Source organism: Fulmarus glacialis, unplaced genomic scaffold, assembly GCF_000690835.1.
Source record: "Fulmarus glacialis isolate BGI_N327 unplaced genomic scaffold, ASM69083v1 scaffold50496, whole genome shotgun sequence".
NCBI classification, from domain to species: Eukaryota; Metazoa; Chordata; class Aves; order Procellariiformes; family Procellariidae; genus Fulmarus; species Fulmarus glacialis.
In genome coordinates, this window is record NW_009217201.1 from 1 (window position 1) to 22,020 (window position 22,020).

At 36.0% G+C, this 22,020-nt stretch overlaps 2 protein-coding genes across 2 annotated transcripts; one reads left to right on the forward strand and one right to left on the reverse strand.

Annotated features, from left to right (window-relative positions):
- Positions 1-5: 5 nt before the first annotated feature.
- Positions 6-9,020, forward strand: ACTR8 (ARP8 actin-related protein 8 homolog (yeast); the record flags this gene model as incomplete). Its single annotated transcript, XM_009579567.1, has 12 exons — positions 6-104; positions 991-1,101; positions 1,353-1,457; positions 2,091-2,264; positions 2,817-2,910; positions 4,955-5,087; positions 5,415-5,568; positions 6,097-6,192; positions 6,772-6,912; positions 7,322-7,586; positions 7,912-8,075; positions 8,749-9,020. Coding segments are annotated over 12 exons (1,680 nt in total), but the record flags the coding sequence as incomplete, so codon positions are not given.
- A 1,713-nt stretch (positions 9,021-10,733) lies between these two features.
- On the reverse strand, positions 10,734-15,517 carry IL17RB (interleukin 17 receptor B; the record flags this gene model as incomplete). The annotated part of the gene is given in 4 exon segments (XM_009579569.1): positions 10,734-11,175; positions 11,177-11,235; positions 14,341-14,492; positions 15,470-15,517. Coding segments are annotated over 4 exon segments (701 nt in total), but the record flags the coding sequence as incomplete, so codon positions are not given.
- Positions 15,518-22,020: the final 6,503 nt, after the last annotated feature.

Genomic DNA, 22,020 nt, shown 5'->3' on the forward strand with positions numbered 1-22,020 from the left:
CGGACACGCTGCCTGTGGGCATTCCCCATGTCATCGCGCGGCGGCACAAGCAGCAAGGACAGGCGGCCTACAGAGACAGCTGGCTCCTGAGGGACGGGCTCAATGTAAGCCGGGCCTCGCACCGGTGGCGCGTCCTCCGAACTTGCTAAAATGGGTGTTTTAACGATGTGTTTCTATTGCATTTTTTAGTTGTGTAATACGTATCTTCTCCTCATGCGTTATGTTTTTCCAGAGAGGAATACGTCTCGAGACAAACTTTTTTTCCCTTTTAATGTGCTGTAGATGCCACCTTACTGAAGTCGGTAGATTTGCACCAGTCTGTGTTAGGGCTTTTATTTGTTCGCAATTAACTAAATCTAATAAATTCATAGGTTGAGGGTTTGTACTCATTGATTTCTCTGTTCTGTGGTCTGATACCACACACAGTATTTCTGTTTATAGATTGACAACTGTAGAAGTAGAATTGGACTGCTCCATTTGTGAATGCATGGTTACAAGCTGGCTTGTAACTTGGATAATGTAGCCAGTAATTTTAGTCTACCCTGCTCAAAAAAATATATGTAGTGATCTTATTCATACTTTGAATCTGTACAAAAAAATCATTAATCAAATCAATCTCTCTAATATTAAACCTTACCTTTACGTAAGTGAGATCTATTTAAACATTTTTGCTCCTACTTAATATTTCTGTAGTTAAATAGATAACGTCCTGAGCTCATCACTCTGGAGATGAAGACCAGCAGCCATTGCAATCAGTTAAAAGATTCAAGTTGACTTAGACAGATAGGTGTTGGGAACTCTAATATAAAAAAGGGCTTCTTTAAAAATAAGCGTATGTTCATTGTACAATGTGCAAACCTTCTGTCCTTTCTACAGTCTATCAACTACAGTAATGATTTCATTGTTTGATAATAGCTTCAGTATTACCAGCATACAGACATCTAGTTAGAAAGTAAGTATTTACGTTACATATTTTTGGGTTTTGTTTAGAAACCTGAAAGTACTGAGCAGAGACAAAATGGCCTTAAAATGGTGGACCAAGCAATATGGTCCAAAAAGATGTCAAATGGTGCAAGGCGTATACCAGTGTCACCTGATCAGGTAACTAATTCTTAAGATTTTATTAAATTGTTCATTCATATAGTCATTTGGTGGGATGCTGTATTTTAGTGGAGAAGAATAGATATCCTTTATACAGCAAATACAGATAGTGCTATTGTATGACCTAAATCTAAAGATCTGAGGAAAAAAAAATTCTAAATGGTTCTTCAAGGGCTAGGGGGTTTCTTTTTTCTTTCATGCATAAAAAATGACTGGTAAAATCAACGGTATTTGTTTTGATTACATTTCAGGCCAGGTCATACAACAGACAGATGCGGCCAGCTATTTTAGATCACAGCTCTGGGGCCAAGTGGACAAACACATCAAATCATCCTGAATTTTTGGTAGGAGAAGAGGTAAGATTCATTTTCCTGCTGATTATGTTTTAATGTGGCTATGTAATCAGTAGCAGTTTGCTGTATGTTACTATGTATTGAAAGGCATATAAATATAGTCAAGCAATGCAAGGAGAAGCTTTACTATGGACTAACTGAATATTTATTATCATTCAGCAAGACCAAACAGTTTCCCCCATTTGCCTAGCAAGTACCTTGATCCTTTGCTGCTATAAATCAGTGTTTCTGCAGGGACAAGGTGAGAACTTTGCCCATGTGGTATAATTCAGAGAAAAGGCAAGAAACTGACAAAAGGATCAGTACATGGAATCACTGCTGAGTAATTAGGTATTCATGAGCTTCAAAAAGTCTTTACATTATTTTAGTTACTAATTTGAGATAATGGAAAAATATACTGTTATGTTCATAGTAGATGACCATGGAGATGAAAACTCAATTTAAACCATGTATTTAATGTCTTTTTTATTTTCATGCTTTATAATCAAGCCCTGTTAAAAAGAAATCCACTGTGTTGCTGTCACATCGGTCTGAGTGCTGCTGTATGTCTTGTATCTGCTTCTGAAATATTTTTCTAGTATTTGTTACTAATCTTTTGGGAAAAACAATGCATAGAACATTGTCTCTTATTTTCAGGCACTGTATGTCAATCCACTAGATTCTTATAATATACATTGGCCTATTAGAAGAGGGCAGTTGAATCTCCACACAGGACCTGGTGGCTCCCTCACTGCAGTATTAGCAGACCTTGAAGTTATATGGTCACATGCAATACAAAAATATTTGGAAATACCATTGAAAGACTTAAAGGTGAGCTGTGAACACATTAATGTGGGCTGTATCACTCCTGCAAACGTTACTATAAAAGAGAAGCAACCTGCCTCTTACTGGTGGTTTTCTTAAAGAATACATTCTTTCTGCTGATGAGCATGGTTCCTAAGACTTCATTTGGAACTTTGTGCATGTCTTTAATACAAAAATTGTTAATAGAACTTCTACTAAGGAGGTTTGGAAATCCCGTTATGGAAAATTCATTCTCAGTCTGTTTGGGATTTTTTTATTGACTCAAAAGGAGGCAACTGAGGAATGGGTGCCTAATACCTGCATAATTTAATCTTCTTGCCTAGTAGGTGTTTTTCTCATATCTGATGTACTTTTAAACATTTTGGTGACCTATAAACTTGTAACTTCATACTTACTCTGAACTCATTTTTTAAATTATTAAAACCCTTCCCCCTTTCCATAATTTTGCTTCTTTTAATAACTTGTATATTACGCTTTCTTCCTTAGCATCAGGTATTCAAGAATGTAAAGAGAAATTTTGTTTGAGAGCTGGCTTTAATTTACTGTTCTTATCTTCAGTACTACAGATGCATTTTACTAATTCCAGACATCTATAATAAACAACATGTGAAAGAACTGGTAAATATGATCCTAATGAAGATGGGCTTCTCAGGTAAAACCATACATAAGCAAGCACTTAATGATTAATAGTGTAAAGATTTTTTTTTTTACGTTTAAGGCACATTTTTGCACATCAGTCACAGTTTGCCTGGGACTAGCACCTTTCATCTTTTGCTATTCCCATAACTGTTGTCTCTTAATGGGGCAAAATGGTTGGCTAGCATTGAAACAAGTTACTTGGTTTGCTATTAGGTATTCCAACCGTGGGCTTCTCACTTCAGCTGAGATAAAAGTAGCAACAGTCTGGTTTCTCAAGTATTTCTAAAATGCACACTGTTAACTCCACAGAGTATCAAGACTTCAGAACAGAAGTATATGATGTAAGATGCTGCTACTGTCCTTTCTACAGTATGACATAATAGGAGGTTTCAGAATTGCTTAAGTGCGTACACTAAATATAGAAAAGCAATACGATTTTTAAAAAATAACCAAGTAATTGTTAGCTTCTTCTGCATATTTATTTTTAGACTGGAAAGCCTTCTGATGAAAAGGAGTAATGCAGTTTCCTTTCAGTTAAACTGCTGGAAGTTTCTGGCTAGTCTTCTGGAAAGAACTGCTGTAGTCTTAGCCAACTTTCTCTGATTTCCCATTTAGAGAAAACACGGCAAATCATTTCGGAAGGCACAGTAACCCAACCATATGGAGCGTACTTAATTTGAAATAATCAGAGTAGTAGTACCTTTGGTGCTGCAAAGTTCTTTATTGTATTAGGTATGCAAGGAAAGAGGTTTAAAAAGTGGACAAGAATAGTAAGTTAAATGATAGAGACTAGTCAAACAATAAGTTAATTGTAAGATGTTGGAGATTAATACTGCTGTTTAATTATTAATCGGTACGAAGTGCAAGCAGTTCCCAAGTATTTGTCTCAGCAGAATATGTGCTTAGATATTATTGCTTCCCATCTGAAAGAATTAAGTAGGTGGTAAATAAACACTGCAAAAAGAGAGACTGATCTCATGAGATCTAAATTTTGCTCACATGCAAATATATATATTTGATTTGTTTCATTATGTTAAAATGAACAAGCCATATTGGCTGTTAGTTTTAGTTTTTGATCAGAATCGTTCTAAATCTTTGTTTGATTCCTCCTCAGTTTTTACATAGAAGAATTGTGAACAGTACCTAATAATACTACTATGTAAGAGTGTACTGGCACTAGGATAGAAGAATTTGCAGTTGAAATGTGTTAGCTTCAGAGGAACAGGAAGAATACAAAGAAAAAAATACAAAGCTTCATATTCATCTGATACATGAAAGTGAAAATCAGAAAGTATCATTAATAACTCTTCAGAGTGCCATTTCCTAAATAATAATTTGATGAAGAGCTGAATTAATTATACAGCATAACTAAATTCTCTTAATCTATTTAAAAACATTTGCCTTTAAAAAAGTAATTCTATTTAGTTTTTGTCTACAAAGCACAGCTCAGTTGAGCTATTCTTTTTCTTCAGTGGCTAGAAGGATAGACTGAAGCCTCCAGTACTTCTTAGGTTTAAGTATGGGCTTGTGATACAAATACAAAGGTACACTTTTACAGAATTAAAGATGGATTGAAAGGAAAGCAAACAGTGAAATTGGACCTTGTTTTATTTAAAGAACATATCTAAACATTTTATTATTAAAGAACATATCTAAACATTTTATCTAAAGAACATATCTAAAATGCTAATGGTAATGATACTTGATTAAAACTAGAAAAAATTAGGAAAATGCTTCATGTGCATCTGATAACCAAGACCCTGCAATAGTGGTTACCAAAACAAGTCAAGTCTGGAGGCAGTATCTTTAAACTTGCAAAAAATAAGAACATTTGAATATAGGCATCCACCCCACTCTTAGCTTTTCTCAGGACTTTAAGGGCCTATCCCACAACAAATCTGTAAATCCCCCCTACCCCATCTTCACTAAATATACAGACTTTCAGTGCAGAGTCAGGCTATTAGCAGATTTTAAGACATTAAGATGTCCTTTAAATGTCAGCAACATGGCTCTGGAGCTTGGCATAAATTGAATATAGTTTTTTCTTATATTGCTAGGAATTGTTGTACACCAGGAGTCTGTCTGTGCTACTTTTGGAAGCGGTTTAAGCAGCGCGTGTATCGTAGATGTGGGAGATCAGAAGACAAGCGTTTGCTGTGTAGAAGATGGTGTTTCCCATCGCAACACCAGGTATCTTTTAATATGCAGATAAACATATACTTAGCTGCTTACCAAAGACTTGACTTTGGTAAGAAAACAAGAAATTTTTTTTACAAATACAAGATTTTTTTACTGTGAGCTGTGTGACAGGGTCATCATGTTTCGGTATGAACCTTTAAAAATTCTGACATCTTTAACAGAAGAAAACAGGCAGAACTGATACTGTGCTCTGCAAACTACATGGAGGTCATGATCACAGCATGTCTAAAATGTTGCTTGTATTCCTATATATGCTACTGTAGAAGGCCAGTATTTCAGCAAATTAATAAAATAATCTTCTTCTTTTCTGTGCTTTAGGCTGTGTCTTGCATATGGAGGATCTGATGTGTCAAGGTGTTTTTATTGGCTTATGCAACGAGCAGGATTCCCATATAGAGACTGTCAGTTAACTAATAAGTTGGATTGCCTGCTGCTTCAGCATTTAAAGGAGACATTTTGTCATCTAGACCAGGTGAGAAGGGAAAATGGTATATTCTCCAAGTAATTTTTTTTTTCCTTTACAGAATGCTACTCTGGGGAACCCTTTTGCAAGTCTACAATTGCTTGTAAATGGAATAAAATGTAATATTTTACTCAGTAGAATACTGGCAAAAGCTGTAGAAACTTTAGACTTGAAGTATTTGTAACTTGTTTTATTTTTCTCCTAGTTGAAAGAATCCCAACTCTTAGAAGGGTAGTTTCTTTTGTTCTTATTACTGAAAGAAGCTGATAGTAGCTGCAGATTGGCTGTTTTTCAAATTTAGTTTTGAAAGATTTGCCAGCAGGTCTCTTTTTTCTGCACAAACCCTAGAGGCTTAGGCATGTAGAAAGCTGTTTTGGCAGATTGTGCTACAGGGAAAAGACTTTAAAAGGAGTTCAAGAATAGGTAAATGAAATTCACAGTCTAAAGAGTTTTGTTACTTTTTGTTGTTTCCTACAGTTTAAATAGATTATGCAGCTTGATAGAGAGATATAAAAGATACATTGTTTTCGACCTTAGGATATTTCTGGATTGCAAGACCATGAGTTCCAGATTCGTCATCCAGATTCTCCAGCTTTATTATACCAGTTCCGATTAGGAGATGAAAAATTACAGGTGATTTTTTTTTTTTTTTTTTTTTAAATTACAAGGATTATATTCAGCATTCAGGCTCAGGGCCTTACTTTGTATTGGTCCAGTGCTACTAAGCCCACATGATTTATGGATTGTTCTTAACATATGCTGTTGATAGTTTTAAAATTAATTTCTATATGTATGAATGGGCCTAATGCAGCACTAGTGGATGCACAAGACTTCTTAACTAGCTTTAGCCAGAATGGTTGTAGCTTCAACTAAATATGATGATTTTTATCTTTCAAGGACAAAGAATGAATGTTAATTTTGCACATTTTTCACCTCACCATTGAATTTTCTAATTTTGTAACAAACTGCATTTGAATACTTACCGTACAATGCCAGAATCTGTAAAGAAACACACAAAAAAATTGTATGTTTGGGGGTTTTTTTAATTATACAAAGCTGGAGACACTTTAGCCTTTTACAAAACTATTTGAAAAAAATGTGTATTTTATTTTGAATTGTGAGAGAAACAGAACAAGCTTTTTCTTTTTTTATAATAAATACGAAAAAAAACCCACAACTATGTAGTAAAACCATAAATCTCTCATTCTTCAGGCTCCAATGGCTCTGTTTTATCCAGCAACTTTTGGAATTGTTGGACAAAAAATGACAACTTTGCAACACAGGTCACAAGGTGACCCTGAGGATCCTCATGATGAACATTATCTGCTAGCCACACAAAGTAAGCAGGAGCAGGTGTGTGAATGCTCATTTTATTTTTCATTAAGCATTATTTAATTGGGGAACAAAATCAGGACTCATTAGCTCATCTCAGAAAACAAAGTTTGTTATCTGGGCCAGAAGCATTAAAAAATAAATTTAGAGTAAGGAATTACAGGTGTCTAGACAAGTCCTTAATTAGAACTGTTTATTTTCAGAGTCTGAGAGGACTTCATGTCATGGCATTGATATATCTGATAGAGTTCAGAATAAAACCCTTACTTTGAAAGTGAGGATTAAAATGAAATAATACAATGCTTAACCTTTCTGTGCAAAAAGGTGACGAGAAGTACAGTGGTGTTTAGTTAAGTCTTTGTATTGTTCTGTAACCTGCTGAAGATCTTTTTGCATTTTTCATAGTTCAACTTGTTTTCTCATTTTTAAGTCTGCAAAAGCTACAGCTGATAGAAAATCTATGTCGAAGCCTGGTGCATTTGAGGGAGACTTGAGAGGCCAAGCCTCAGACGTTTCAGAGAGGATCTACCCACAAGAAGTGGAACTGGGATCCTCCCAGAGTGATTGTATGATATCTGGAAATGATTCAGAGGAACCTTTAACTGCACACATGTCCAGGAAAACAGCTATTTCTCAGTTTGAAGGCAAAGCCTTGGGCCTTGACAAAGCCATTCTTCATAGTATTGACTGCTGTGGTAAGAATTACACTTGTACAATTCTGTAAAATATGCATGTCAGTTAGTGTGGATTTATGGTAACTCCTGTATTTTACCAAAGTAACACGTATGTCCCTAAGTTTTCATCATCTCTAGAGTAGCTACAGTGTTCCTTATACTTGCATCTTTGTTGAGGTTTCTTGAGCTAGACATTTTGAATCTCCAAGGAATAGAAAAAGAATTTTAAAAGCAAACACTTACTCGTTTCTATCTGGTTTGACTTGCACTAAATTCTTTATAATACAAATACAGGCCGTATTAACTTTAAAAAACAGATATATTTCTATATATCCATTCATTCCAGCATCTGATGATACAAAAAAGAAGATGTACAGCTCCATTTTAGTAGTGGGAGGAGGCCTTATGTTTCATAAAGCTCAAGAGTTTCTTCAACACCGAATTCTCAACAAAATGCCACCTTCTTTTAGAAGAGTCGTTGAAAATGTTGAAGTCATCACAAGACCTAAGGTATACTGTTAACTGATAGCTAAATGGTTAATAAACTATGATTGGTTGAAATCTTCAAAAGATTAAAAAAATATATATATTCTTTCAAAACCACAGATTAGTTGCATATCTGAGGCGATTTAGAAGAGCTTTCAGCTCATGACATAGCACTCTCCAATTATAGGCAGGAAGTTAGAAGTATAGCAAGAGTGTTACTAGTATTGATCACTGAAGTGTTTATTAGCTAAAGGCCATATTCTTAAAAAAGCAGTTAGTATTGGCCCGTGAAGTTAACCTGTCTGCTCAGCAAGAAATTGTATTAGGGTTTTTTATTACTATTAAAGTAAAAGAAAGTATGGCCTTAAAAGAGCAATTTTCATTTGGCATTACTCAGGCAAAATTTGTAAAATCAAAACTTGAGTATTTTTCAGAGCCTCCATTGCTGAGGGCAGGATTTCCATGACATGCCTAGAAGGCATCTTAAAAAAAACGAAGTGACTTCTCTAAACACTTTAAATATTCTTTCCATATTTTTATCTCACTAATTTTTCCTGAATAATTTTGAAAAACTTTTCTCCTCCCTTCACCCCCAAGATTCTAAGTGGTGAATACTGTTGGAAAAATTAGGATACAAGCTTTGAGAACTACGCAAATTTACACCAGTGATTGTGTAAAATCTGTGTTTTGAATTTAGGATATGGATCCCCGCTTAATCGCATGGAAAGGAGGTGCAGTTTTAGCCTGTCTTGATACAACTCAGGAGCTATGGATCTATCAGCGAGAATGGCAGCGTTTTGGTGTCAGAATGTTACGAGAGCGAGCTGCATTTGTATGGTAATGGGTATGTTTACAGTGGAACATGAGTAATTGAGGATTCCTTTCCCCAAATGCCCCCTTTTTCCAGTGCAGATGTACTGATCTTCTGCTGATAGATATTTTTGTATTTTATTAAAACTAACTTCAACTGAGATTTTTTCCAAAAGTGGTGCAAAAGTCTTCAGCGTTGCTATACTTCATCTTTTGAACTGTATGCATTGAAGTCTGTGTACAGACTATCACAGTCATCTCCAAATTCACTACATTTATATTTTATAGGTTAGGTATATTAAAATTGCACAGTGTGGGGAATTTGAGGTATAAAATATTGGCGTGGCAGATGGTAAGCCAAGATTCATTCTAGATACAGGTACACAGAAGCAATAGCTGAAGAGTGCAGGCTGTGGGTTTAATGCCTTATTCTGATTCATACTCTAATGTTACCAGGAGATAAAGTTGTTATATAAGCAATCATCATGGAAAAAGTGAAATGGAGAACCCAAACGACAGTTGCTGTTGGTATTTTGCTTATATAATAAATTATATTATTCAGTGGAAAGACTTACAAATTTGAAAGTGGAGTATTTTTTCTTGCCTGTTCTCATTCATCAAAAGCTCTTGCTAGCTTTTCATTATCCATGGTAGTTGTCCACTCTTCTCCCTATTTAAAAACACCTAAAAGAACTAGATGCATTTTTATATAGCCAGCACCAACCTCAATCCTGTGGTACAGGCACATGGGCTTTTTCTCCCGACAAATAATCCTTAGTTACAGAAGTGATATTGTTGGGTTTTTTTCTTCTGTAATGAAGGCTCCCGCCACCCTCAGATCACACCTCAAATCCATATCTGCAATTATAATCTAGATTAAAACTATTAAAATACTTCTAACAATACAATAAATATCAAAGATCAACGAATGTAGTTTCTACAAAGCACACGAGAAAGAACTGACTTCCTTTTAATCTGCTTTCATTAAAAGTTCTAAAGAGAAAAGATATTTCCACCCAAATTATGCTGTAATCTTATCTGAAAGTATTTTGCTGCTGTGATTACATTCTTGTATTTTATTTAAGACTAGGACCTTTGGGCTCTCTTTTATTGAAGGTAGCATACAGTACTTCAAATTTTACTCTGGCAAGATTAGATGTCATTGCTGGGTTTGTTTTTTTGAGGGAGAAGGGGGCATTCCCTTCAAGAAAAGAGTCCAGAATTCCTGCTATAGAAGAAATGTATTTTTTTAAGTCGCGTGATTGTGATACAGAAAAGAAAGAACATATATACAAAGATCTTGTTTAGATTTGTTGATATACGAATGGTTCTCCACGGCAAACATTTCACAACTTCGTGTCAGTGGGTGCTGACACTTGGAAACACTGAAGGGTGAGGTAAATTACTCCACTTTAAAAGCTACATTATTCTTACAACAGCATATCAAACATGCTGTAAATGCACACTGTAACTCAACAAAGTAACAAATCACAAAACCAGCCTTTAAGTCATGTTGGAAAACCTGTGCTGCTTAACTGCACTTGAGGCTCCCATCAGTTAGCTTCACAAACTCTACACAGAGGAGAGCAGTGCTTCTAAATTACTTGATGGTCCATGTTCTGGTATTTACACAACCAATTACTTCTGACTGACAGTTTTATTTGAGCACAAACTTCTTATTTCATTTCTTATTATGGAAGTCACTTCTTAGTTTGCCACAACTTAGGAATGTTTTGTTCAGGATTTATTTCAAGTAAGTAAGCTTGTATTATGACCCAGTAGCTACAGTGCCCTACTGTTTGTTCAGCTATTGATGCTTTTTTCCTCAGTTTTGTAAGACTAGAGTTCAATATCCAGACACGTGTTAATTTCCTATTTCTTGGCATGCCCCTTATTGCATGAAACAGAAAGGTCTCTGCAGAAGTTCTCAATGTCCTTCATAAGACAGTATTTTGGACAGAAGTTCAGAGCACTTGGTAAAGTGTCTTGTGAACTCACCTCATTGAAAGAAACAACCATATATTTTTGTACAGAGGACTGCTTTGTCATGTCACTGCAGAAGAGGTTAACTGCAAGAATGAACATGTTTTCCATGTTATTGTTTCTTATGCTTTTACAAGAAACATCACATGCAGCAGTGGTAGGGTTTGAACTGAGGAAAATCACCCCATTTGCTGCTGCTTTTTGAGCAGCAAGCCATTGTACAGGATCTTTTTCAGCAATTCTCCTTTTCTCCCACATGTCTAGAATAACATCATTCTGGCAGCCCTCATGCAAGAGTTCAGCAAAAGAAAGGACAGTGTGATGAAAACACTTCTTCTGGATATATAACCAGTACTTGTAGTTGTAGCTGCACCCGTGGAAGAATTGCCTCCTAAATTAATCTGTTTAACAAAAAAGACACCATATGCTCTCTTAAAATGTCAGTATTTCTAGAAACAATGTAAACAAAATTTGAATGGCATTCTAAATTGGTATGGAGAGGTTGATTCTGTGCCTCTTTTTTTTTTTCTAGAAAAAATTAGATACATTTATAAGTATGAAAAGCAAAAATAGTGAACTAAAATTAGAATTTAGAGCTCAGATTCCCATCTTCATGACAAAATAGATCCAACTTAGACAACTTATCTGCACTTCATCTCTCCAAGAATGTTGAAAATGATTTAGCAAAACAGTGTTCAGTAGCTAGAACAGTGTAAGGTCTACTACACCAAGGGAGCAGCCTTGCATTACAGACTGATGAGAAGAGGGAGGGTAGCAGAGGCATGGTACTTAATCTGTTAGTCATTCTGCAAAACTAATACTGTGAAAAAAAGTGCTAAGCAAACAAAAATTAAACAGCAAAATGCTCACATGACCTCAGGTGATGTTTGCTAAAGAGGAAGGGGCTAACCAAAAATTGTCCACACTGTAAATAATTCACTGGTTTTACAGGTGTTTGAGAGATTAAATATTTACTCTCCATTTAGGAAAAAAACAATGGAAGAAAAAAGGCTAGGCCTACATTAGCAGGTAGTGCAGTAGAATGGCAGAGACCACAGAGCAAAACAATTAGGGCTGAGGAACAGATTTCTGCACAGAGTATTTCAGGGGAGTTACTGCAGCCTAGCCCTAGTCCAGTCCGGTGGCCTGCATACCCATTAGTGGTTGGACTATGTTAGATTCATTAGAGCACCTCTTCCAGTTTAATTTCATCTGAGAGGATCAAGGCTGCACTCCACAACCACCCTGCAATATGAACCAACTGTAGTGAAGCCGGTGGGCAATTCCCTTCAAAAGTGCAATACTGATTTAAACTAAAACATTAATGCAGCTACATCTGGAGTTTCCTGAACAAACTTGAGAGAGTTTCTATTACAATGATATCTAGAAGGTAGTCTCTTTCATATGATCTTATCTCATTTAAAAGGATGCTTGCAGCAAAACTCAAAGAACAGGAATTACAGAAATAATAAAGTTCAAAAATTGAGAACCTTGGACTTACCTTGGTCTGTGATAACGCAAGCTACCACAGCAATAATACATACTCTTGCAAGTAGAGCAGCGAGGAGAAAACACACAATCTTCCAACTGAATTGATTGTGAGGGTCTCCTTAAAAGACAAAGAACAATGACTTTGAGACAAGTCTTGCACAGCTGAAAAAGCTGTCTTCAGTTAATGAATTACTGAAATGAGCATTTCCAATGTCCGTACATGGAAGAGAAATTATGCTAAAAGGTAATGCAAAATGGTTAATAATCACATTGAGAACTACAGAGCTGTTGACTAAGTTACTTTATTTTCTTCCCTATTTTGAAAGAAACAAGACATATCAGTCTGAATTTCCTCCCCTCAAGTTCCTCCCATGTTTCTGGAATGTACCTCTGCCTGCAGCCTGACATTTCATCAGTTGTTCTCCTCTCTTCCCTTTTGTTTAGAGTTTTACCATGAGCAATAGTTACAAAATAACTAATTCCTTAACTGCAACATTACTGTATTAAGCACAAAACCAACTTTTAAGAGGAGGAAGATGAAAGACAAAATTTGCCAAGGCCAGTGTACATAAAGTCATCTAAGACCAAAGTCATCTGCTTTTTAACAGGATTTTGACATTCAGATATCTGTATAGCAAAACATTTATTTTCCCAGATTTTTGCAAACATACAGGGGAAAATCTGCTGAATATACATGATACATAATGCAACAGAAAACATTGAGCAGTTTCTGTTTAGTTTGCATTGAATATTGACTCAAGAGTGATAAATACTCGACTAGCCATTGGCCTTCATCTGCATGCAGTTTGTTAGGTTTTCTGCAGACCCTGGGCAGTTGCATCCACACTTAGCAAAGTAAGGAATTATCGGGGGGAAAAAAAAAAGTAGAATAATTCCAATACATAGTTAAACAGGATTTCTGCACAGATTAATTCCTTGCATATATTTCCTTCTGTACTGTGGTTTGGGCTGCTGACAGGAGTACTGTTTTTCCTAAAACTGTTACAGATTTTCTTGAAAGATAGTTTCCTTACAACTGATACAAATAACAAAAGTGAAGAGAGATTCATGAGATGAGTAAGAATCTAAGAAAATGCAGTCTAAACGTATCAGGTGTGTTTGCTGTAAGCTTTATAGCACAGGGACACTCTACAGAACAATATAGACTTGAATTACCACCATGAGAAGAGGCTTGATATCTACCAAGTAAAAAAAATTTTAATAAGAAAAAAAATATAGTGCTATGCTTGTGTCTTGTTTGTTAGTCAGATTTAGTACCACTCTTCACATCAATTAACTATATAAAAGCAAATACTCTTTTCCCTGAAAATAAATAAAAAATGTTACTTACCTCTACAAAAATATCAGTGCTCTCATCACTCCCTGGTATCCTCACAGAAATTCTAGTTTCATTTATCCAATAATGAAATGAAATCACGAAGAAGAGTGTGGGAGGGAGAAAAAAAGTCAAAGACATTTATCACAAAAGGAGTCATTACTAAGTTAAATCACATTTAATATTTAAGTGCATTTCAAATTGCATTTAATAGGCTTTAAAACTATTATATTCTTAACATCAGAATTATAGATAGTGCATATATTTATCTTTAAAATCTACTAGTCTAATACAACAAAACGGTGAATATCTTAGTAGAAATTACAAGCAAGGTGCATTTCATGTTAGTGAAGACTAATTAACTAGTTACTATATATTTTCTTATGTTTTCATGTTTGTTGATTAATCTTATTCTGAATAAAATAATATTGTTTAAAAACATTCCTAAAAATAAAGAACATCATCTCAAAAAGTCAAATAACATATTGTAACAGTGGAGCAGAGCTCTTCTGGAAGCAACCACAGTTCGTTTAGACCATCTCCTCGGTGTTTCCTGGCCAGCTCTCCTGATTTGACTTCATTGGAAGCATATGCCTCCTGCTCTGCTAATACAGAAGGAGAAGTTAGAGAACTATGCTTTCGATTTATTATGGTTTAACAGAAAATTACCTTTGCTTCCATGTTTTTTTCAAGAAGTACTTCATGCTTTTGACTCTCATAAAGCAGTATTAAATATTCAAGCCCAAGACTGCTTGTTGTAAAATTCACGTCTAATTCTGTCTCTATTTTACAAACAGTTATATTCGGATTCCACAAACTTCCTGAGAGTTGAAAAGATTTCAGTTTAAAATTGCTTATAACTATGTAAGTGACGAAATGGATTTCTGCTATAACTGTGCTTGTGATAGGTGCCGTACACCCTGCAGATGGCACCTTATGACCTAACAGAGTGTTTGTGCTTTTTAAGGGGCAAGTCAGAAGTGTTAGTTACAACAGGGACCCCCTGCAGTTGTTTGAATTCAGGCACTGTTGCTTCAAAATGTATGTGGTAAAAATATCTAGCCCATTAAACCTCCAAAAGATTTAGAAACAGTAGTACTTAATATTAATGACACATCTGCATGCTCAAACCTGCAAGGAATTTTAGTCTACTAAAGGTACTTTTGCTTGTGTCGTAGTGTACCAGCCAGTAACTAGACTAAATTCATGATCTCAGAGAAACCAAGAAAACTTCTCAATCCCATATTCACAGATTAAAATATGGCATTGTTATCTAAATTAACCTGTACAGAATTCTTAAAATTCCCATTTTAAAGCCGTGAGTATGATACAGGGAAAGATTCAGAAGTAGGTCTTAGACCCTATTCAATATTCAGGCAAAGATGATCATAGAATCATATAATCATTAAGGTTGGAAAAGATCTGTAAGATCATCGAGTCCAACCGTTAACCCAACACCACCCTGCCCACTAAACCATGACCCTAAGCGCCTCATCTACACGTCTTTGAAATCCCTCCAGGGATGGTGACTCAACCACTTCCCTGCGCAGCCTGTTCCAAGGCCTGACCACTCTTTCAGTGAAGAAATTTTTCCTAATGTCCAATCTAAACCTTCCCTGGTGCAACTTGAGGCCATTTCCTCTCATCCTATCGCTAGTTACGAGCGAGAAGAGACCGACACCCACCTCACTACAACCTCCTTTCAGGTAGTTGTAGAGCACAATGATATTGTGAAACACTTCTGAAGAGTCATTTTTCCCTCTTCGGTATGATGTCTATATGTGTACATAGCACTTACCCATTTCAATACAACTTTTGCTGTATTTCATTACATTATCTTTACAGCCTGTGAATTTAAATAGGTATTTAAAATTGTATCCAGTTCACGCCATGCTGATCACTCTAAAGCAAAAAACATCCAAGTTATTAAAGCACAAAACATCTAAGTAATACTCTCTGCTTTTCCACTATCCACTCAGTCACAGGTATACTTCCATTGTGTCTTTGTACCCGTGTCTGTCCTTGCAGCTCTAATAAAGTGATTTTCATTGCAGACCTAATAACATCCCACTAAAGGCAGAAAATCCTATATAAAATATCTTATATTCTAACAAGTGTGGTCCCAGATCTGGGAACCAGAATTCATAATTCTGCTGGGGAAAAGTGGACTCTGAAGTTTTATAGGATATTATAATTTCTCACCTCTCCATGTCCACAGGCTACCTTTATGTCCTCTGCACTCCACAAATAACACTTACCTTATCTTTTGTGAGAATATCAGCAAGATACTCTCCTCCCTAGACTCCATTTTTCCCCAGCTTGTATTTAGCTTTGACATCCACTGCTTTTATTTTTAACATAAAGACAGGTTTGATGCCCAAAAGCTTGGCTATTTTTTCTCAACATAGTACTTTTGCCTACAAGACAAATGTCCTGTCCTGTCCATGGTTCCCAATGGCATAGTATCTTGTGTATTTATGACTGCAAGCAAGTCATCAACAAATCAAAAGCTTTACTGAACATGTATTCACTGCTTAGAGGGGCTGGCTGCATTCACTGCAACGATGCACCCAGAGCCACAAAGTTAGTTAATATATTGATCAATCCAGGAGATAATACCTCTATTGATGGGAAGCATGTAGGTTTATACAAACCAATCCCTTCAGAACAATTATCTATCTTAAATCTTGATGGTTAAACTGAAAGGCAGTAGGATACCTTTTATTTGCTCATGCCACATTTCTGGCATTACCTCCTGCAGTTCATTTTCTTATTCTCCTTAGGATCCCCACAAGCCACGGTGACAACAAACTTACCATCTGTGTTGAGGCTCCAACTTATATTCATGAAATAGGACTGAAATTGTGTTTCAACTTCTTTTTCAACCAATACAGCACTGAGATTATGAAGATCTGCCGGTGCAATGCTGTACCACTTTCTCAGCTCAGGAGCAGAATCGTGTACTAAGGGATCTTTTCCTGTAATAGGTAGGAGTTATTGCTTTGGCTCTACACTACCATCCTACTCTCCAGAAAAGAGCTGACACCGTCCTTTCAAAAGATGGATTATCATATTTAAAACACTGATTACTATCAACATTTGAGACTTGCTTGTCTCAAACAAGAGACTTGCTTGTCAAACATCATTGAGCGACAGGCTCAATGATAATTGATAATACCAAGTACCGCCTTTGAACTCAGCAAGTTTCCTTCTTCACCATAAATCCTTTAGGACAAATGTATTCTTTCTAAGTTGAGTGGCTTCTCGTTACAACAATTTTAATGGAAAGAAAACTGATTAGTAAAGCTCAGCATAGCAGCTATGGATTCAAGCCATTATCCCATACAGGAATAGAAGTCACCCAACTGTAGCCACCATCTATGGCCACAGTAGCACCCATTTTCCTTCTAGTGCATGAAGAATCAGTTTCCCTTGATGTCTTCAAGTCAGTGTAAGAAACTGTTCATTTGCTTTTGATGCAGAATAGACAGGAAAAAGAGGAAGGTGGATGATTTCCCCTTCTTCTATCTTACCGGTTTAGCTTGTCCCCCGCCACTACAGCTGCTCAGTACCAAACTCAGCAGGGCACAAGCCACCAGACTCATCTCCATTGATAAAAATGATACAATCTCTTCAGTCTGGGTAGAATTACTTTTTCTCCTAAAACCAACTTCACTACGAATCATTCATAGCCTAAGCTGTGTGCCGAGACCTTTAATGATCCCTTTTTTTCCTCCCAGGCAATTTATATCTCAGTGCTTCCCCCCACCCACACACCACGCCATCACTCCTGTCAGCAAATTTTCAAAGCACCACAAGAAAAACCTAATGCATTTAGCCTGAAAGTCAGTAAATACAGAAAGAAATAACTTAAAATATGGAGAGAAACGTACAGCTGACAGCACAACACTGAACCAGACATCCACTCCCTGATATGCTTAACACTGCTATAACTCTCTTTTAACCTTGGTCAACAGGAGATTGGATAGACAAAATAGAATAATTTAAAATTTTTATCCTTTTGCTGCCTTCTCTGAAAGCTAACGGTGCTGATGCAGAAAGCAGTGGAGTACAGCAGGCAATGACAAGTACTCATTTTTAATCCTAACATTTTTTTCAACCTTAATCAATCCCTGTATTAGATGAAAATGATGGGCTGATAATCAGCCTTACTTCCTGGAAAGTCTGGTCTTTTATACATATTTCCCTCCCTTTCACAAATGCAGATGTGGAGTTTTTTGTAACTTTGATCTTTAGAATATAGAATCTTTGATCTTTAGAATAGAAGTTAGAATATTGGGTCTGTGTACCAGGCAGATGGAGCAATGATAAAACCTTAACAGACAAAATTTAACATCGAGTGGTTGAAAGTCATAGAATCATAGAATCATAGAATTATTCAGGTTGGAAGAGACCTCTAAGATCGTCAAGTCCAACCGTCAACCCAACACTACCATGCTCTCTAAACCATGTCCCTAAGCGCCTCATCTACACGTCTTTTAAATACTTCCAGGGATGGTGACTCGACCACTTCCCTAAGTCATCTTAGCCTGATTGTGAAAACCTCTGTATTTACCAATTTTTTTAACAATGACAAAAATTAATGTTTTGGAGCTAATATTGTTACAGTTTTAGCCCTCATTAACTATTTCTTTTTGAGCATGTAGATCTTGCATTTAGTCATATAAAACACTTGCAAAAGATAAGACTTGATATTCCTTACATTTCTTACATAAAGGAAAGAAGAAAAAAAAGAAGAAAAAAATTAAACTGAAGAAAATTCCATCACCAACAAAACGAGCTTTCATGTTAAACTGAAAGGTGACAAGGTCAAGCTGCTGAGCACCATTTCAGAAATGACTGCAAAAAACCTGTAAGTTTAGATATTTGCAGAAGCTGTAGAACTATGGAACTATATTTTAACTTACTGGTAGTTCCAAAAAACCAAAAACATTCTTTTATTTTGAGCAAGAAATTTTATTCAATTAGAGAATGAATTTAAATGTTGTGTTTAGTTATTTATATTGGTTATTATTGTTGTGGTAAGTAACAAAATTGTAAAACCATTTGATAAATGTAAAACAAGGATCTCTTTAATTTTGCTTACAATCTAGTGAAGCTAATTTTAATTGTTAAGTTTCAGAGGTTTGAATCTGCACTTTTCATTGAAAGACAAACAAAAATTACTCAGCTCCATGGACTACAAAGATGTATTGTTCAACTTTTGAATAAGTGTACCTTATCTGCACACGAATCTCAGCTCTGCAGGTGCTGGCTGTCTGAACAGAACTGAAAAACTGCTGCCTGATTGTAAGACATTTGGACCAAGAACACATACCGACAAGTTACTGGAAAATAAAAAACTTGAAGAAAACTGAAATCTTGTCCACGCAACAACTGCTATTCTGTGGCTTTTGGGGATTAGAAAAACTAGCCTGAGGCCATCTTTGTTAGGTCTTCAAGGACTTCCTTGCTGAATTATGCAAACATTAAAAACCTGCAAAACAATTCCTTAGTCTGACTGTGTATTCAAATTAACATGAAAGAAGTTTTGCTGTGAGCAAAATTTTGTGCAACTAAAACATCAGTCCTCCCTAAATCTCAGGGAACATCCTCTACTTCTATAAATCCACACAGGAGCCTTGTCTGCAGTGAGACTGCTTGACTTGATTTTACTACACATCAAAAACTTCTGTTGAAGGAGACTTGGGAAGGAAAATGGTGAGATCTGTTTCTTTATGAGGTATTAAAACCCCTTACAGTTTGTTCTTTTCCCGTTCATATTTTTGTTAGATTAACAAGTCTAAACTCTTCCCCCCCATTCTCAATGAATTCCTTAGCGAATTGGGAAGCTGTAAAGAAGATATTCTCAGTCCTCATCTGAAGGCATTAGACTCCTTGAATCTTTAACACAACTTTTACTTCAAGTTTTTTGGTTTGCCCTCCAGGTTTTTGAGCAGAATACAATGTACAATGCAACAAATGCTTCTTTCACCTCACCACTGCTTATACGCTTGGCTTCTGCAACAGTCTTTTTATCAATGACTCTCTAAAGCAAAACTAGGCCACACATCTTTTTGACTAAAACTGAGCAGAAAGACCATCACATCAAATGCTTATTAGCACCTCTTATCCTAAATGGTTAGCTTTATTCAATTTTCATGCGCTATTTTAAACATTTTTCTTTTAAGGATTGTTCACCTCACAGTGATCAGATATATTTCTATTAATACAGTTATGGGAACTAAGCACATTTTATACTGTTTTTTTCTATCACTGACCATAAATAAAGCTTTCCGTTAAGGCTTTCTCTTATATCCACCAATATTGTGATTATCATGTTGTTGAAATTAAGTGTTGATTCCACTGAAGTAAACTAAGTTATTCCAGTGTAAAAAAAGATGTAACAGAAAAATCCACACCCTGTCTCCAAAACTGAGAAACATTCATATCTTTCATGTGACAGCCCATTGGTTGAATAAGGCAGAGAAGGACAACTCACACAATTTAATTTACTTTGATGCTGCTTCCACTTTTACAGCCAGATACTGTGCTAACTCCAAACCCTCTATCTTCCGCTACAACAGTGTAATAAAGTATCCTTCAGAATTCTGAATCTAGCCATTAAAGCAAGAATATGAATGGCTTCCCAGAGAACTAATAGTGCCACTTGTTCAACTCGCTTGATCAGGATATAAACGTAAGTAAGTTTATTAACACTTTCTAAACATACCTTTCTGCGTCTAAGTCCCACTCTCTAATAGTTAGGACTAACGTTAGCAGGGCAGCAGCCAGTATTGCTTACAAAAATCACCCATCTCTATTACAAAGCATATCTTGAATTGCATGGTGACTGCCAGTGACGCTTGTTTTTACATGCAGCTATTCCTACAAATATTTAGCAAAAATGTGAAACATCAACTTCTGTTCTCAATTGAAATACAAATCCAAGGATGCAAACATACTCCTAAGGGCAAAAGTTATCCATAACACATTTAATGAAATGTGCTAACATGAAATTTTGAGTGTCTCTTTAAAAAGAGATCATATTACAAAATTAAGGTAAGAATACTATTATATTTTATGTCTATATGTACTTTTCATCATAAAGGATTTTAAAGGGCTTTAAAGAAATATTTAGGTACTACAACCACTTTTGAGATTTAATAGATGACAAAACCACCTGTTAACAGTACTTTGTGAAAGTGATTATTATCCATTTTGTAAGAACAATAGAGAAAAAACAGTATTAACTGCTGTAGAAATAAAAGGATGTTATTTATTTTGAAGTTTACGTGGTCATTGCAACAGTATTGGAGCAGTTTACTAAGAACGGCTTAGGAAACATGTTCATTAATATTAAAGTCCCACATACAAATGAAGAATTGAGGGAGAGACATTGAGCAACTTTCTCAAAGGGAGACTTGCTCAAGATCAAAGAGCTCAAATGCATGTAGAAGCAAACCCTAAAGCTCAAGTTTTCCACTGTATGCCTATTTGTGTCATTGAGTAGTAGGATACCTATAAACGACAAGTAACATATAGGTCCATGTTATACATGGTCAGTGTGCCAAGTGACAAGATTCAAATAATTAGGCACAGAAGCTTAAATTTGGTATGATCAGGTCAACAACACAACACAACAAACACATATAGGCCTTGCATATACACACATATATCTAATATTTATTTGTAGCCTTCATCATTATACTCATTCCAGTCATGCACAGGCATTTTTTTTAGCATGTCTTATAGAAATTTCTTACAGAATGCCTTATTAAAAATGGATATATTTTTCCTCTACTGTCAACACGGCTGAAGAGAGATGGGTGCCTTTTTGTTGTATGCTTACAAGTAGGATTGACTCAACAAGACAGAAGTCCTGTCTCCATGCTAGTTTGAAAGATCCAAACAGGGCAGTTCTAGAAAATGGAAAGTGAAAGGCATAATGAAGACCCTGCTAAAAAAAAATAAAATAAGTCAGTGTGCAGCAGGGCACTGCATGACATGAAATGGGTGATGACAGTACTGGAGAAAAGCAACAGCAGACAACCAAAAAAATTCACATGATAATGACGGGACAAAATGATAGAAAAGGTCAGACGCTAGTTACCTGAGCCAAGGACAGAAGGGGCGATCCTCTGAGTAGCCAAGGATAAGGTAGCTTTGCCGATTTGTACAATTGGCAACAAACCCATGAAATACTGGACACCTGCAGGAGGAGCCCTTGCAATGAAGTGGGAAACTCCTCCATTTTTTTGTGCTCAAAACAGTGAACACAGCCAGAATTTTGTGCTACGGGTCTGTACCTGCTTAACTGCTGAAATTACTTTGCTGCTTCATAAAACT